Genomic DNA, 19,188 nt, shown 5'->3' on the forward strand with positions numbered 1-19,188 from the left:
CTGATATCAGCTGTATATCCTGTTTATTAGTAAGATGTCTCTTCGTGTCTAATTTGATTGTTCTTGTCTTTTTAGCTTTGAGCGTTTTTTCTGTCTAGCTGAAATTTTTTACCTTCTAAAGCTTGTCTCTTCCTCCCTTTAACAGGGTCTCTCACAGAGCAAAACGTTTTGATTGTGATTAAGTCCAATTAATTCTTATTTTAAGGAATATTTTCCCACATTTTTATAGTTGTTTTACATTTAGCATTTAAATTTACATTCCACTTTAATATTACTTTCACTTAATGCATAGGACTTAGGTACTTACATCCAGGGTCTACTTTCTTTCTCCTACGAATGTCCAATTGCTCCAGCACCATTTGTTGAAAGCCTGTCTTTCCCTTATTAAACTGCTTTTGCACCTTAGTCAAAAACCAGTTTGGCAAATATGTGCGGGTCTAAGTTCTCTATTCTGTTCCATTAATCTGTGTTTGTCCTAACAAAACCACCTCGTCTTGATTGCTACAGCTATATAAGTAGTAAAATTGGGTAATTACTCCCGCTTCTTCCACTTGATCCTGTTTCAAAATTATCTTAAGCTATTCTTGTCCTTTGATTTTCTGTATAAATTTTAGAATAATTTTGTCTGCCTTCAGAAAAACCTCCCTGGGATTTTGGCAGGAATTGGAGATGACTGACATCAATCTGTTTTGGGGAGAATTGACATCTTTATTGAGTATTTCAATCTAAGAGTAGCTCACATCTCTTCATTTATTAAGAATTCTTTTGATTTCTTTTGGCAGTGTTTCTCTTTTTTAAAAATATTTTGCTTATCTGTTTTTCTTCTTTTTTAAAGCAGTGTTTTGTAGTTTTCAGGATACAGGTGTGAACCTAAAAGTATCTGAGACAGATCGCAATCAATTTAGAAAGATTATTTTGCTAAGATTAAGGACACCCATGACAAAGCTTCAGATCCTCATGACATGTGCCCAGGGTGGTCGGGGCACAGCTTGGATTTATACATTTTGGGGAGACATGAGACATAAATCAGTGTGTGTACGGTGTACATGGGTTCAGTCTGGAAAGGTGGGACCACTCAAAGCTGGGGAAGGGGCTTCTAGGTCAGAGGTAGACAAGAGACAAATGTTTGCATTCTTTTGAGTCTCTGATCAGCCAGCCTTTCACCAAAAACACATGTGGGGTGGAGTCAAGGAGTAGCCAGTTATTCCTTAGTTTTGCTTAGAGAAACAGTAGGTCAGAGGAAGCCATCAGACATGCATTTATCTCAAGGAACAGAGGGAGGACTTTGAGTTCTCTGTTCTTGGTCCACAAGGAATTTCCTTGTGGGAAAATGATGAGGGAGGTATGTCGCTTTTTGAAATCTTTGTAGCTGTCTTATTTAGGACGAAAATGGGAGGCAGGTTTGCCTGACACGGTTCCCAGGTTGACTTTTCCCTTTGGCTCCGTGATTTTGGGGTTCTGAGATTTATTTTCCTTCCACACAATTCCTGTGCTTGTTTCTTTTTCTTTCGATTTACATCTAAGTATTGATTTTCTTTGGAGTGTTCGTAAGTGGTATTGTATTTTGAATGTTGATGCTCATGTGTTCATTGCTAGTATATGGAAATACAACCGATTTTTGTATGTCTTGTGACCTTGCAAACTCACTCATTGTTCTAGGAGTCTTTTTAAAAGTTCCTTGGGATTTTCTAGGCAGACAGTCGTGTCATACATTGAAATACTTAATATTGTTAATTTGACAGAACTTACCCAATTGATCTGTAAATTCAACAAAGCCCCTCTCGAAATCTTAGCTGCCTTATTTTCAAAAATTGACAAAAATCCTAACATTCATATGGAAAGGCAAGAGTCTCATATTAGCCAAAATAGTCTTGAAGAATACAGTTTGAAGACTCATACTTCCCAGTTTTAAAACTTACAACAAAGCTATGCTAACGAAGAGAATGGTCGTGGCAGCAGAATAGACGTGTTGATCAATGGAATAGAATTGAGAGTACAGAAATAAATCCTCATGTTTACGGCCAGTTGGTTTTTGATAGCGGCGCCACCATTTCTTTTGTTTCTTCCTTTTCCATCTGTCTACGTTCTATTTCCTTTCCTTGTCTGCTTACACCGGGTAGAACTTTCAGCACTACCTTGAATGAGTGGCAAGAGGAGACATCCCGGCCTTGTTTTCAATGTAATTTGCTTTTTCTTAGATAAAAAGGACTTTATTTCTTAGAGAAGTTTTGGGTTCACAGCAAAATTGAGAGGAAGGTACAGAGGTTTTTCCATGTATCCTCTGCTCCACACAAGCACGGCCTCCCTCACTGGCAATAGTTCACACCAGAATGGTCCATTTGACACAAATTGATGAATCTACATTGAGACGTCATTGTCACCCAGAGTTTGTAGTCTGCATTAGGGTTCACACTTGGTGTTGGTTGGGCAAATGTGTAATGACATGAATCCACCATTATGGTATCATGCAGAGGAGTTTGACTGGCCTAAGAATCCCCTGTATTCCACCTGCTCCTCCCTCCCACCCCCGACTCCTGGTGACCACTGACGTTTTTACTATCTCCATAGTTTTGCCTTTTCCAGAATGTCACAGAGCTGGAATTATACAATATGCAGCCATTTCAGATTGGCTTCTTTCACTCAGTAATATGCATCTGTGTTTCCTCTGTCTTTTCATGGCTTGATACCTCGTTTCTTTTTAGCATGGAATAACCTTGCATTGTCTGGATGTAGCACAGTTTATATCTATTCCTCTACTGAAGGACTTCTTGGTTTCTTCCAAGTTTCGGAAATTATGAATAAAGCTACAAACATCCACGTGCAGGTTTCTGTGTGGACACGAGTTGTCAACTCCTCTGGGTAAATACGAAGAAGTGTGAATGCTGGATCATATGGTATAAATATGTTTTGTTTTGTAAGAAACTGCCAAACTGTCTTCCAAAGTGGGTACCATTTTGCATTTCCACAGCAGGAATGAGAGCTCTTGCTTTTCCACCAGCGTTTGGTGTCGTTGCTGTTCTGGATTTTGGCCATTCTCATAGGTGTCATGGTTTTAATTTGCATTTCTGATGACATATGAGGTGGAGCATCTTTTCAGATGCTTATTTGCTGCCTGTGTATCTTTGGTGAGGTGCCTTTTTTTGCCTCTAAAGGTCTTTGACTCATTTTTTAATCAGGTTGTTTGCTTTCTTATCCTTTCTTTTTTTTTTTTTTTTTTTTTTTTTTTGAGAGTCTTGCTCTGTCACCCAGGCTGGAGTGCAATGGTGTGATCTCAGCTCACTGCAATCTCTGCCTCCTGGGTTCAAGCAAGTCTCTTGCCTCAGCCTCCCAAGTAGCTGGAATTACAGGCGTGCGTCACCACACCTGGTTTTTTTTTTTTTTTGTATTTTTAGTAGAGATGGGGTTTCACCATGTTGGTCACTCTGGTCTTGAACTCCTGACCTCAGGTGATCCACCCACCTCAGCCTCCCAAAGTGCTGGGATTACAGGCATGAGCCACTGTGCCCAGCTTTTCTTTTTCTATTTTTTCAGACAGGGTCTCATTGTAGCTACCAGTCTGGTCTCAACTTCTGGGCTGAAATTAACCTCCCGCCTCAGCCTCCCAAATAGCTGGAATTACAGGTGCAAGCCACTGTGCCTGGCTCTGTTTTCTTAAGGTTGAGTTTTAAGAATTCTTTGTGTATTTTGGCTAATATCCTTTATCAGATATGTCTTTTTATAAATATTTTCTCCTGTTCTGTGGCTTCTCTTTCCATTCTTGACAGTGTTTGACAGAGCAGAAATGGTCAATTTTAATGAAGTGCAACTTATCAATTCTTTCTTTCATAGATTATGTCTTAGGTGTTGTATCTAAAAAGTCATTGCCAAACCAAGGTCATCTAGATTTCCTCCTACGTTATCTTCTGGGAGTCCTACAGTTTTTTTTTTTTTTTTTAACATTAGATCTGTGATCCATTTTGAGTTAGTTCTATGGCGTGTAAAGTCTGTGTCCCGATTTGTATTTTTGCACGTGAATGTCCAGTTGTTCCAGCACCATTTCTTGAAAAGACTATTTTTTTCCTCCAGTCTATTGCTTTTGCTCCTTTGTCAAGGATCAGTTGGCTATTTCATGTGGGTCTATTTCTGGACTGTCAATCCTGTTGCATTGGTCTGTCTATTCTTTTGCCAATACCACACTGTCTTATGTAATCTGCTTTGAAAACTCATCTACTGAGACCTTAGTTTTGGTTATTATGTATTTTTTTATTTCTACAGTTTCAAATCGGCTCTTTAAAAAATTTCCTGTCTTTTTATTTATGAGTTTCAGATGTGACTTTATGTATCTGGAGCACACTAAGTGCGGCCGTGTGAAGACCCGTGTCTGACTGCCCCCGGTCCGGCAGCCTCTCTGGCTGTCTCCTCCTCCTCGTGCCTCAGTTGCTTCCGCACATTGCTGCCTTGTGTACCTGGTGATCTCTGATTGCGTAGGAAGGATGTATTTGATAAATTGTGGGCAGAAATATTTTGAAGCCTTGGATGATGAGACCTCTCTACAGGAAAACAGCATTTGCCACCATCCATTGCCGGGGGAGGGGTGCCAGCACTCTGGTATCCCCAGCATTAGGTTTCAGGTGTTGGCAGCCTCTGGGCCCCAGGTGAAGTGGAACTGGGCTGCAAGGACTGGTGCAGCCTTTCATCACGGTGCAGCCTGTCCCTTCTGCATCCTCACTCTTCCTGCTGGCAGGTGGGGCCAGAATCGAGCCTGTGTCCAGTGTGAGGGACACATAGTCCCAGTGTCAGGGACAGTGGCTTTTCAGGAGCTTGATGCTCATTAAAGGGGGCTACTGCTGCCCCCCTCGCAAATGAGACGACAAACAAGAGGCACCTGGCACATCCCACCAGAGGCCACTGACGGCGTGCCATCTGCAGCGATCAGTCCTGGTCGCCCCCCACGTGCTTTTAGCTCTGTCTCGTCGGGTGCTGGTGCCAGTGCCAGATTCAGGGATCTGTCACTCCTCTCTGACCTTGCCCTCCCCTCTTTGGAGGTGGTGTCCACCTGCCATTGCCATCGAGTGTTCAGGATGAACTCGTGTGCCCAGCTCCCCCCCAGTGCCGCCCTCTGTTCCTCAGCTGGGACCCCAACCCCTGGTCCTCCACCCTCCCCAACAGAGTGACAAATTGCGGGGGCACAGGTTCCCTTGAGCATATTTTGAAACACTGAAGTAAACGCCAATCTAGGGAACAGTTGACATGACACTCCTTTATTAAAACCTAAGGACATCGTTATAAAAACTACTGTATATAAAGACAAAAGCAGAGCAACAGCAGTCAGTGAAAAACACATTATTGTTACATTCTGCTATTATTATTAGGAATATTATTGGTTTTTGGTTTTCCCGGTTATCCGCTCTCAGACCCCATGCCTGCTCCCATGAAGTCAGGGTGGACAAGAGAGAACATGTTTCCATCCCTCCACCCTGCCGCTGCGTGCCCTTTTCAGGCTGGCCCTGGGGAGGACACATCGACCTTTGGTGGGGGGTTTCCTGCCTTGTTAAGGTGACTGACCCCTTACCCTTGCAGCCTCCACCTCGTTACGGTGCATCGCCCAGACGCTGACCACTTGGTTATTTGACTGTGATGTATGTCACTATCTTTAAAATAGGACATGGGGAAAAACAGAAACTGAGTATGAGAAACTGATGTGCAATTCCAAGAAGCAGCTTTCTTGGGCTCCCAGCTTGGTTCGTGTTGTGGCCATGTAATCTATAGTTTTTGATCCAGTGCTCAGGATTGGTGCTGACTAATGTGGGATTCTGCACTTTTTGGAGGGGCTGATTTAGGGTCATTCAACAGGGTACCTCATTCCACAAACCCAAGAGTCACCATTCTCAGTGCAGCCCATGTAAATGATATTCCTGGGAGCCCACTACCATTGGTGGGACAGTGCCTGGAGTTGAGCCCTGCAGCAGCCCTGAATTTCGGTCTGTCAAGGGCAAATCCATCAGGGCTTTGATGTGAAGATAGGAGTTTTAGGTACAAAGTAACTAATAGCCAAATCTGCTCATTCATCAAGCACGGATCTAGCACCAGCTGTTGGCCAGGGGCTTGGACTAGAAACGGGGGTGGGTAGGGACAATGACACCTCCAAAGTCACTTTTGGGGGTAGGACAGGTAAGTGTTCTGTATATATTTTGTGAATCTGAACATGTCTGGTAGGCAAAACTAGTCATTTCGCAGGTGGTCCCAGCTATAGCAGGAAAGGCTCCGAGATGGGCGCTCGGCAAGTGTCTGTTGAACAGGTGAGGGAAGTGCGCATCATCACATGGGTTTTCTAGGAGGACCCTGACCTCTTCCAGCTGGCCTGACTGCCTGACTTTAACATTTGAGCTTTTCTGGCCACAACTCCCAAAGTTGTCTGCATTCATTTAAGTACCAGAGCAGGACGTGTTGGTGCTACAGCAAGGAACGAGGGCACTGTGTGGCATCTGCCACATGCAGTAAGTGTACAGGCTTGTCTGCTGGAGGGCACAGGGTGTGGCTCCAGCCCAGGGATGTATTCCTGGACTGCAAAGGGCAATGATCAGGACGTCATCCACTCACAGCCCCTCTGACCATCCGGATGCTATTGGGGGGGCCAGGCAGACAGACTCTGATGCCCACCACGTGAGCAGGATGATGAAGAATCCCTGCACTTTGCTTCCACCATTCCAACCCTAGATTTTCACAGCAGACTAAAGGGGCCCACGTGGATGTCTCCCTCCAGGGATGGGTGGCCCTTCAACATTGCTAAGACACATGCCCCCAGTAACGCCATCCAGGGCTGTAATGTTTTCTTTCTTCCCTTCCTCCCCAACAGAGTCTTATTCCATTGCCCAGGCTGTGTGCAGTGGTGCGAGCTCAGCTCCTGCACCTCTGCCTCCTGGGTTCATGTTATGTTAATTTCAAGCATGGGGGCATCTGTAAATTCACTTCTGCATGTTATTCCTGTTGATGGGGACCAGCCAGCCAAGTTGAGAAGTTAAAATAAGCCAACAAAACATTCTGCACGTCTGCACCTCCGGGAACACTGTTTCCTTAATAGACATGGTGATTGTGAAGGCTGCCGAGCCAGCGGAGGGGCTGGGGTGGGACGGCGGCTGGAGGGATGTAAAGGACCCGACCTGGACAGAGGCCTGTGGGGGAGTCAGTGTCAGGCTCAGCCCAACCCACAGCCACAGTCCTGGTCTGTTTGACTAGACCTGAAGAGAGCTTTTAGGTTGATGGTGAACTGGGAACCATCTCCTGTTTCAAGAAGCCTGTTAACCCCATTCCTGGCGGTGTTTTTCCTGACATTCCCTAGTCCTTCTCTTCAGTTCTGGGCCAAATTTGAATCTGATGATGAGGGGAGAGCCACCCACCCAGGGACCACTGTCAGCTGCCCACCTGCTGCTTTCTAGAGTATGAGAGCTAGCAAGAGGGACCGATCTACCTGTGGAATCACCTGTGTGCATGCACACCTGGTTACATGTGCACACGTGTATTCATGTGCATGTGTGCATGTATGCACTTGTGTGTTTTCAATTAAGGCCTGTTGCATGTCGGCAATAGTCAGGTGCTGGCCAGGCAGCTGGAGGGGGCAAGGCCAGGCGGGTGAGCAGGCTACTTCTCTAGGTGCAGGGCACGGTCAGAGGCTAACGTGAGGGCATCGAGCCAGCGGGCACTGCCAGCCATTGGTTCTGAACAGATTCTGAAACACACAACAGTCACACCGTATACAGATGAGAGGGGAAGCATAAAACTGCTCATGAATCACACGCAGTTCCCAGTGGGAAACGGTCCTTACAAACGCGGTCATTCTGCACAGCAGCCTTGAACGCAGATTCCTCTGTGGACATCGTGTCCTCTTCTCTCGTGTTTGTCTTTTCATATTATTACAAATTACGTGGTGATGGACAGAAGCTCACAGTAAAAAGTAAAAGTAGGCAGCTTAGAAAATCAGGTGTAGGAGTCACTAAAAACGCTAACTCTAGAAATCTAAACTTGAACTCAGCATGACCCTGAAACCCTCTTGTTCTGAGGGACACTCTACTCATTGAAGGACCTGCCAGCCACAGCAGGATGGGGACAGGGTTTATCACAATGACCTGGGGACCTATGGGGTTTTGAATACACACTCCCACCTGCTTTCCACACCGAGTGTTCACACCCACGTGACACTGTTCTCAACCCCACCTCACACAGCTCGCAGGTGAGAGGCAGAGGCTCGGAGAGGTTAAGTGGCTGGCGGGGGTCACCTGCATGAAGGAGGGTGCTGTGGTTGGCTGCACTCTGCACCTGCCTTTGCCGAAGGCTACCTGCACCAGGTGTGCGGGGTCTTGCTGATCTCCGTTGAGGCCTCCTGCTTCCACAGAATGTTCCAGGCCTCAGCCTGACTGCCCCAGAGGTACTCGGCAGAGCAGCAGGACAACAGACCCCATGGGGCTTTTCAGTTCTTCCCGAAGGACCTCTGTTGGGGCCGGGAGGAATGTCCTCCTAGAAGGTTGTAAATATCAAGGGATGCCGCTCCGGTGAACCCCAGCTCTAGCTGTCTATCTGGCAGTGACCTCTGACCCCAGGTGTCCAGGAAAGGGAGGCAAGGCCACTAGTTCTTTCGGCACAGGAGGCACCTAAAGAGTGTCATCCAGAATAGCAGGACACCAGGGTGGCAAACCCCTTACATAACCATCTGACTCCTTCCTCTTACCAATGAGGAAACTGAGGGCACAGGCCTTGTCTGAGGTCATTCTGCTCTCAGTGGCAGAGCTGATGTCAGAATCTGGGTCTTGCTCCCCTCTCCTCCACTGCTGCCAAGGCTTCCTCTGCCTCCCGAGGCACCGCACAGGGGATGCCGCTGCGGCTGCCCCAGTTGGGCTTGCAGGTGGGCTGTGCACCCCTTCATGGCAACGTGGCCCTGGGCTGGCTCACATCAGGGGACAGCAAGCCATTCCTTTCTCTAATTGAGACCCCAAGCAGAGGTTCTCCTACTTTGCCTCGGCCAAGCCATATGCCTGGAAGAGATGGCTGGTCCCAAAGACAAAAGCCAGGGGCCTGGGTCTTCCACAGGTGACCTTTGTGACCCTGGGCAAGCCACTTGACCTGGCTGAGTCTGTCTTCTTATAAAGGGGGAGAGCCCCTTCTTTCTAGGACTGTCCAGAGGATGGAGAGCCAGGCAGCATGGAGGATGCCCTACGCCCTAGCAAGTTGTTTCTGCTTTCCCAAAGGCAGGGCACTGTGTTTGTGCAGCGTGACTCAGTGGAGTCCAGAGCTGGGCACTCCTGCCTTCCCTCTGGGTCACAGCCACATGGCTTTCTTATGCATCCTTGAAACCACCAAGCCTATGGCTGCCACAGGGCCTTTGCACTAGCTGTTCCCTCTGCCTGGAAAGCTTTTCCTATCTTTAACACCCATGGCTCGCTCCTCTGTCATTCAAATCTGGGCTTCAATCACCTGCTTAGGAAGGCCTTCCCAGATCTCTCCAAGTGCAGAAGGGCCTCACCCACGTGTCCCTCAGACTGAGTTCTTGGCGGAGCACTCACCGTCCTGCACCTTCCTTCTTCACTGTCTTCCCACCCCAGCTAGAAAGTCAGCAGGGACCTGCCCTGCTCACTGTCATGTTTGGTGAATGAATGGGCGGTTGGCATGAGAACAGTGGGTCTGATGAAGTGAGGAAACACGTCTATTAAGCAGGGCCTCCCAAGCTAAGAGCTGGGGAGATTTGGTATCACTAGCAGCCATGGAATGAGTGTGTCTACACTGGCAGTGTAGCCTTTAGAGATGTTTGTGATCATTGTTTAGGTGATGCCATCTCATCTGTGCCCCGGGGATGGGGGGCAGGAGTGGAGGTGATTAGCTCAGTGGGTGGATGTTATGGGCATCTAAGTTTATGTGGAAGTCCCACTTTAAAGTGGATGGATTTCTAGAACCCTCCTCTCTGGGTTTTCATAGCCTTGTTACCCTTTCCAGCAGAGATCCATGTGTCTGTCTGTCTCTCCCACAAGATGCGGAGCTCCCCAGGGGCAGAGACGGGGTCTGGCTCCTCTCTCATCCCCATCACTGCCCAGCATGGGATCTAGCACACAGCAGGTACTTAGCCACAATGTGCTGAGTGGATCAGCGCTCCAGGCAGTGATGGTGGAGAACTCAGGGTGATGGCCTGCAGAAGCATCAAGGAGATGCTGCCGGCATTGTGCAGGGCGTGCCCTGGCTGGGAAGCACGTCATATCCAGGGTTCCTGCACCCCTGAGGTCAAAGGAGGGGTTGATCTCCTCCTGACCATGTGGCCCTGGGCACCCCGTCTCCGCTGTTTCTGCAGGGGGTTAGTCATACCTGCCTCCCAGGTGGTAAGAGGGAGTGTGCATGAAAACACTTAACTTGGTACCTGCCACCATCAGCCTGAGATGCGTCCCTTAGTATTACTATCATTACAGGAACGAATTCTTTAAGAACCAACCCCGACTGGCATCTTCAAATCCCCAGTGCCCCCCGAGACACACAGGGGCTGTACCCTGTGCTTAGCAAGAAACTGGTGGCCCAGACATTGACAGCGATGAGAACCCCCAGCCAGAGGGTGGCCCATGCCCATCAGAGAACTTGAGTGGGGAAGCCCCAATAAAAACCGACCAACCAAGCAAACGAGGAACACCCCAAATCACACACGCACACACACACACGCACATTCAATATTCTGACACAAATAGGCCCAAGGGGCCGCTATTGGAGGGAGCAGGGGCAAGGGAAGCTTCAGTTTTCAACCACAGGTATAACTCACAGGCCTCAAACCTCCTGGCTGGAACCAGCCAGAGTTGCTTTGTCTTGGTCATCCTGAGTCCACAATGAGTCACCTCTCAGAAGCCACCAGCCCAAACTAGGACTATTGCTTGCAGACAGGTGGTTCAGAATCCCTTCCTCTGTACCCCCAGCCCCTACCCCTGAGTTTGCTCCTAATCTTAGAAGTCCACGGAAGGGAGCTTTGGGCACAGGCAGCATTTCCTCCTCTGCCACCGCCGCCACCTCGGCTCTCCCTGGCATCTCTGTAGAAGTTGTTGTTCTCGGAGGCTGCACCGGGTGCTTCAGCTCTCATCTCCCCCATCCTGAGGCACAGCAAAAGGGTTTTCTGGAAGAAATAGAAAAAAAAGTGTTACATGGTGCTTCCTCCATGGGGACCCACTAGGGACATTTCTCTCTGGCCTCAGTGCCAGAAGAAGCCAGGTTTCCTCTGAGCACCTGGTGTTTGCCTTCTGAACACTGTGAACCATGTGACTTTAAGACTGGAAGCAAGACAATAATGTCTGCTATCATTATAGCTCCATAGAGTACTAGAGCTCTGGCCCATGCAATAAGACAAGAAAAAAAAAAAAGCATAGAACTGAAATAGAAGAACAAAGATTACAGTTAGTTATGGATAACTTACTTACATAGAAAATTGAACAGAATCAACAGGTTAATTAGTAGAATGGAGAGTATAGATAGCAATACAATAGTTAACCTATAAGACATCAAATCAACTTATAAAATGCAAGAGTATGCAATGACCTCAGCAATGACCAGGGTAATTATATGTCTGGGCTTGGGACAGTCTCAGTTAACACCTATTGTTTTGACATAATTTTTAATATTGTTCCCTTTTACCTTCAAAAGTATTGATTTGGATGATAAATTATACAGTCACCCTTGCTATAAGAAACTAAAAGTATGAAACACGGATACGGATACCATTCATACTGACAAACACCATTATGCATTTTGGAATGACACTAAGATATGACCATGTCATACAAAGTGATGGAGAAGAGACCAAGGTGCTCCTGGAACAGGGAAGAATCAGGAGACCAGTGCAACAGGATCTGCAGTGTGGAAACAGGTCTGCAGGGCACTTAGAGCTTTGATTGGCAGGGTCATGTTGCAAACAAGACTCTGAGGGAAAGAAATATTAACTCCATCTGTGGCAGGTAGCACAAACCCCACTGCCCTGTGTCTGTTATAGGAGCAACTGCCCAGTCACAAATACTTACCTTCCCAGACTCCCTTGCAAGCAGGGGTAGTCACATGACCCAGTCTGACCAATGCTGTGTAAATGGGAGTCTATGGGGAAGGGGATAGGAATCCAGGGGAAGATGGACGATCTTGCATGCATGAGAATGAAGGACGCTCACTAACACAGGTGGAGTAGAAAGCAGGGAGAAATTTCATTCTGGTGGCAGCCCACCCTGGACTGCCCCCTCCACTGCAGGAGAGTTTCTTTCACTTGCATACATTGCATCTGATGAGTTCTTAACTGATAAACCATCTTCAATCGGGCTTAAAATGCATTTTTTTTGGGCAAATGGAGAGGTCAAGGGAGGGGCTCTGACAAAGCCAGCAAAGCCCACCTGTCCAGAGTGAGTGATACGCCAAGAGGCAGGACCTACTCTCTATTCTTAGCATCAGTGGGAATGTGTACAGGGCCTAAGGGTGAGGGATTCTGTGGGGCCATCTCTTCTGCTTCACAGAACAAAGCCAGGTCCAGGTATTCTCCATCACCCACTTTGCTTTTCTCCATAGCACCCATCTCCACCCAGCGTACCACCCATTGTGCTTACTTGAATACTTTGTCTTCCCCAAATAGAAAGTTAGCTACAAGAGGGCTAACGTGATTGTGTGTTTTACACACTGTTGTATTGCCAGGGCCTAGAAGAGTAACTGGCATACTGTAGGGGCTTAATAAATATTTGTCAAATGAATGAATGAACCATCTTTCAAGTATAAAGTCAACAGAAAAATGTGCTGAGCATGTTTGTGAATTACAGTTCCCATTACTCCTTAATAAAATTATTCAGGACACCCTTAGGCAAATCAAGAATGATTCAAAGGATGGGCAGATGATTTTTAAAAGGTTTTGTGGATGGATGGTGGTGATGGCTGCTGTATTAGTCCGTTTTCATGCGGCTGATAAACACATACCTGAGACTGTGCAATTTACAAAAGAAAGATGTTTAAATGGATTTACAGTTCCACATGGCGGGGGAGGCCTCACGATCATGGCAAAAGGCAAAGAGGAGCAAGTCACATGTTCTGTGGATGGGAGCAGGCAAAGAGAGCTTGTGCAGGGAAATTCCCGTGTTTAAAGTCATCAGATATCATGAGATTTATTCACTATCATGAGAAGAGCACGGGAAAGACCCACCCCCATGATTCAATGACCTCCCACTGGGTTCTCCCATGATGCCTGGGAATTGTGAGAGTTACAATTCAAAATGAGATCTGGGTGGGGCCACAGCCCTACAGTGAGAAGGTCCTTAATGCCTGTGAACTGTATACTTAAACATGGTTAAAATGGTAAATGACATGTGCATTTCACCACAATTCAAAAAAGGATGAGCAGAAGCATAACAAACAAATGCAAATGAAGAAAAAGCCAGGGGTCGAGGTGTAAATGGAGCACTGCCAAGAGCACCAGAATTGTGTGTGGAATTTGTGTAACTGTAGGACTGTGTCTGCAGCCTGTCTAAAGATTATGGCCATCACAGAGAAGAATGAAACAAAACAGAGAACTGGCATAAGTAATTAAAAAGTAGGACGGGCTGGGTGATCCCAGCACTTCAGGAGGCCAAGGTGGGCAGATCACCTGAGGTCGAGAATTCGAGACCAGTATGACCAACATGGATAAACCCCGTCTCTACTGAAAATACAAATTTAGCTGGCCATGGTGGCACATGCCTATAATCCCAGCTACACAGGAGGCTGAGGCAGGAGAATTGTTTGAACCTGGGAGGTGGAGGTTGCGATGAGCCAAGATCATGCCTTTGCACTCTAGCCTGGGGCACAAGAGCAAAACTCCATCTTCAAAAGAAAAAAAAAAAAAGAGGGGCGGAGGTGAGAACAAGGGAGGTAATATAAGTAAACTATGTCATATTCACGTAGAGTTGTGGGGCTTAAAGAATTGCTTAGAACTTTAAAATTAGAGGCATCAAGGTGAACAGAAAAAATATAATCAACTAAAAACGTGATGGAAAGGAGACAAGAGGAGGAAAAGCAGAAATATTCTAATTTTGACATCGTTCACAGGAGGGAGAAAATAAATGTTGTTTAGAGAAATAAGAGGATAAAAGCTATCATGTCGTATTATAATTATGAAGATAACCATGGGATCAAAAACACAGCTTTCCAAATTATCAGAATACATACAAAAAATAAAACAGACAACAGAGACCATATGGTGAAAATTGACAACCCCCACAAAAGCTCTGAAAGCAGAAAGCGTATCAAACAATGATGACAGAACAAAGACCAAATATATCTGCCGTATCAGTAACGGTAATGAGCCATACCCACTTGCTAGAAAAAGAAAAGCCTGGATCACAAGGAGGTGCACTGAAGGTGGGATGATTCAGAAAGGTTTCATAGAAAAGGATGGGCAGATGACTTTTACAAAGTGCTGCAGACGGATGATGATGATGGTTGCACTACAGAGAAGGTACTTAATGCCCCTGAACTGTATCCTCTAAAAATTGTTAAAATGTGGCCCAAAAAATCTAATTAACAACTCTGTGTGTGTGTGTGTGTGTGTGTGTGTGTGTAAAATGCAGTCTACCTTCTATTCAAATGCTCTTGAAAATGCATATGCAAAAAATGACTATCAGGCCACAAAGATAGTAAATTCCAAAAAAAATAAGACAACATTCTTTGATCACAATATACTAGAATTTGAAAATACTAATAATGAAACCACATATCAAACCAAACTTTGCCACCAAGAAGTTTATAAACACTTAAAAATAACCTTGAGTTAAAGAAAGCAAAAAAATAAACTGCAGAATATCTAGACAATAACAAAATATGTTTAAGGAACTGTGCGATGCAGCCAAGCCCATACTGAGAGGAAAATATATAGCCTAAAACAGTAATCTTATTAATAAAGGAGAAAGCATGAATTAATTGCCCAACTCAAAAAGTTAGAAAAGGACAAAATAACCCCAAGAAAGACATACAATAGCAATAAGTAAATGGAAACAGAAATGAACAGCAAAAGAAAGGAACTCAAAAATAACTCCATGTTCTTTTTTTAATTTTTAAATTAATTTTCTTTAGAGACAGGCTCTTGCTCTGTCACCCTAGCTGGAGTGCAATGGTGCAATCATAGCTTACTGCAACCTCAAACTCCTGGGCTCAGGCGATTCCTCTACCCCAGCCTCCTGTGTAGCTAGACTACAGGTGTACACCACTACACCCAGCTAATATTTTTTTGTAGGAATGAGGTCTTGGTGTGTTACCCAGGCTGATCTTGAACTCCTGGCCTCAAGCAATCCTCCTGCCTTGGTCTCCCAAAATGCTGGGATTATAGGCATAAGCCACCGTCTCTGGCCCCAACTACTTATTTTTGAAAAACAGTGAGACATGTTCACTGCTGGAGAAGCTAATGAAGCAGAAGATATAATACATAGAAAGTGGAGGTGGCCAGGCGTGGTGGCTCATGCCTGTAATCCCAGCACTTTGGGAGGCTGAGGTCAGGAGTTCGAGACCAGCCTGGCCAACATGGTGAAACCCCATCTCTACTAAAAAAAATACAAAAGTTAGCTGGGTGTGGTGGCAGGCACCTGTAATCCCAGCTACTCGGGAGGCTCAGTCAAGAGAATCGCTTGAACCTGGGAGGCAGAGGTTGCAGTGAATTGAGATTGTGCCATTGCACTCCAGCCTGGGAGACAGAGCAAGACTCTGTCTCCAAAAAAAAAAGGTGGAGGTGATTGCTTGGAAGGATTCTCTGTACTTTTGCTTTCTAGCTTTTCTTCTCACCATCCGTTAGCTGCTCCCAACAGGCTTTCCTCCAACTTCTCTGCAGAATTTGCCCTTGTCAAGGTCATCAAAGAGCTCCACGTTAAGAAACCCAGTGGTCAATTCTCAGTGCCCCTTTCACTCATCCTCCCAGCAGCAGTGACTCAAGTGATCCCTCCACCTGCTTCCAGGACACTGCAGTCCCTTCTCCTGGTCCTCCTCCTCCTCCCACTGCTCCTGTTCCAGCCCTTTGCTGGTCTGCCCATATCTTCCTGACCTCCTCTTGTCGGTCTCATCTCCTCCCAAGGATTTAAACACTATCTTTATGTTGATGACTTTTTTTTTGGAGACAGAGTCTTGCTCTGTCACCCAGGCTGGAGATATGTTGACTTTCTGAGCCTCAAACTCTCAGCTGAACTCCATTCTGATGGCCAACATGTCTACTCAACATCACAAAATGGGTATTTAATAGACACCTCAAACTTAATATACCCTGAACGAATATATTCCCATCTTCCTCCCCCATCCAGCTTTTCCCACAACTTTCCTGATTTCAGGAAACACAACTCCATGCTACCAGTTGCTCTCATCAGAGGCCTGGAGTCGTCTTGGACGCCTCTCTTCCTCTCACACTCCATATCCAACCCAGGAGCAAATCCCGTTGACCCTTCCTTTGGAATACCAACAAGCCTTTCACTTGCTGCTGCCTCCACTGCTCCTACAGTGGTTCAGGCGGGCAGGATTCTTGCAGTGGTCTCTGCGCTGGTCAGTCCCTTCCAACTGCTCTCAACACAGCAGCCAGAGGAGCCCTGTGAAGACCTAAGTCCAGTGACATTACCCCTTTCCTCAAAACCCTCAGTGGCTCCCATTCACTCAGAGCAGAAGCTAAAGCCCTCCCTGCCCCATCACCTCCCTGCCCTATTCCTCACTCTCTTCCCTTTCATTCTCGCCACTCCAATGGTGATGGTTTGTTTCATGTCAATTTGACTGGGCCACAGGGTGCCCTGATGTTTGGCAAGACATTTTTCTGGGCATGTCGCGAAGGTGTTTCTGGATGAGATGAACAGGTCACCTGACAGAGGAAAACGGTGTCCTCCCTGTGCAGGTGGCCTCATCCAACCCACAGGAGGTCTAAACAGAACCAACAGGTAAGGGGGAATGCAGGCTGTCTCTGCCTGTCTTTGAGTGGGGACATTGTTCTTCTCTTCCCTTTAGACTCAGGCAGGGACTGGAACTCACGCCATCAGCTCTCCTGGGTCTCAGGCCCTCGACTCACACTGGATCTCACACCATCAGCTCTCCTGGGTCTCAGGCCCTTGACTCACACTGGATCTCACACCATCAGCTCTCCTGGGTCTCAGGCCCTCGACCCACACTGGAACTCACGCCATCAGTATTCCGGGATCTCCAGCTTGCTCACTGTGGACCTTTGGATTCCTCAGCCTGCACAGCTGCAGGAGCTGATTGTCTACAGTGTATGTCTTCATGTGTGTCTGTATGTGATCGGTTCTGTTTCTCTGGAGCACACTGACTGACACACCATCTGTACCAGCCTGCTCCTGTCTCTTTTCCTGGATAAACCCAAGGCTGATTCCCTGATCTCCTTCAAGCCACCTTGTTAGTGAGCCCCTTGGCCACCTGTTAAATTATCCTCTTTCTCAGACGCCCTCCCTGCCTGCATGCTGCTTTCCCCCTCGGCACTCTCACTGTCTAACAGTCCACATATGTCACATACACATGCATTTTAAAAATTGTCTGCAGTCTCTGTAAAAGCAGGCTTTTTGCTGCTTTTGGCCCATGACTGTATCCCCAGGGCCAGTGATGATGCCCGGCACAGGGTAGGCACTCAATTAAGATGAACCGAACAAACAGAAGAACAAAGGCGGCTGCCGCCCGCTCAACTCTACAGGAATCAGGAAGCCTCCATGAAATGGATCAATTTCCAAGAAAAGAGAAATTACCCCAAGGATCTGGGAAGGGAGAATCTAAACAGACCAAATGCCAAGAAGAAAGAGAGAAACTGTCAAATAGCAAATCCAAAGTCTAAAATAAGAGAAATGCAAATGAAAGCCATAATGAGAGACGATTTCAGAGCGCAGACAAAAGGGAGCATCCACATTCCTTCACTTGCCGCCCTGACACAGATCAAAAGGGCTAAGCGCTGGAGGCATGTGCTGCTTTGGGTTTCTGCTTCACCGCTGGTTGGGGGGGACCCTGGGGTAATTTCTGTGGAAGGCAATTCAACACATGCCTACGATACAGATGCCCACATCCTCTGACCCAGCAGTCCCATGTAACAATTATCCTACAGACATGCTCACGAAGGCAATACAGGTACCAGTACGTTCATCACACAAAGGTGGGGAACAGCAGAAGGTTAGGATCAATGAAGTGTCCATCATTAGAATGACCAGTTCAAAAACAGCTCTGCACAATGGAGAGCCACGCAGAGACCAGGCAGGCCCGGGCTGCCTTCCTCAGCCACCTCCCATGCCCTGCTTTCCTTCCCTGGGTGCTGGTCATTGAGATTCGAAGATTCATGATCGGTGGCACTAATGCCACTTCCTGCAGAGCCCTCTGCCCTGAATGCTAGTCTCGAATTCACACTTTCCTCCCCTGGGCAATTTCTATACTCACCACTCAACGTTTCTGTAAGCCTAAAACTGCTTTTTAAAAAAAATCTATTCATTACATAGATAACAAAATTCATAAGACAGTGAGATGTCACTTTAAATCCATCAGATCAAACTTAGGAGATCAGGTGATTTGAAAGGTAAGTGAACGCCCACAAAGGGGACTCGCCAGCCTGCTCTGCAGACGACCCGGCAACCTCTCTCTGCCCGCACCTCCCCAAGCAGCTCTGGAGCTGGCCTTCAGGGGAACCCAGCACCCTTCCTAGGAAACTGCATGAGCACAGGCGTCTTCTTTTTTAAAACCTTTCAAGTTCAGGGGTACACGTGTGCGATGTGCAGGTTTGTGACACAGCTCAATGTGTATGATGAGGGTTTGTTGTACGGATCATTTCATCACCCAGATATGAAGCCTAGTACCCATTAGTCATTTTCCTGGTTTTCTCCCTCCTCCCGCCCTCTGCCCTCCAGTAGCCCCACCGAGTGTCGTTCCCCTCCATGTGTCCACATGCTCTCATCATTTAGCTCCCACTTATAAGTGAGAGCACGTGGTATTGGGTTTTCTGTTCCCGTGTTAGTTTCCTAGCCTCCAGCTCCAACCACGTCCCTGCAAAGAACATGATCTTGTTCTTTTTTACGGCTGCATAGTATTCCATGGTGTACACACAGCCTTCCATATGGTTCTCAGAAGTGAGGACGCAAGAGCCCCTATGGCAGAATGCGTAGATCCTGCACACGTGTTGGGTAAAAGGTAAGAAACACTATACATGAGGCCGGGCACAGTGACTCATGCCTGTAATCCCAGCACTTTGGG

At 46.8% G+C, this 19,188-nt stretch overlaps 1 protein-coding gene across 2 annotated transcripts in view; it reads right to left on the reverse strand.

Moving 5' to 3' along the window:
- Positions 1-5,214: 5,214 nt before the first annotated feature.
- Positions 5,215-19,188, reverse strand: part of SHISAL1 (shisa like 1) — an 84,800-nt gene continuing 70,826 nt past the window's right edge. For both annotated transcript variants that reach the window (XM_021668671.2, XM_012449485.2), the window contains exon 5: positions 5,215-11,110. In XM_021668671.2, coding sequence (XP_021524346.1) covers position 11,110 — 1 coding nt within the window. In that variant the 3' untranslated portion in view covers positions 5,215-11,109. The remainder of the gene's footprint in view (positions 11,111-19,188) is intronic.

Source organism: Aotus nancymaae, unplaced genomic scaffold, assembly GCF_030222135.1.
Source record: "Aotus nancymaae isolate 86718 unplaced genomic scaffold, 86718_ANA_hifiasm-v0.15.2.pri h1tg000076l, whole genome shotgun sequence".
In the NCBI taxonomy this organism is placed as follows: domain Eukaryota; kingdom Metazoa; phylum Chordata; class Mammalia; order Primates; family Aotidae; genus Aotus; species Aotus nancymaae.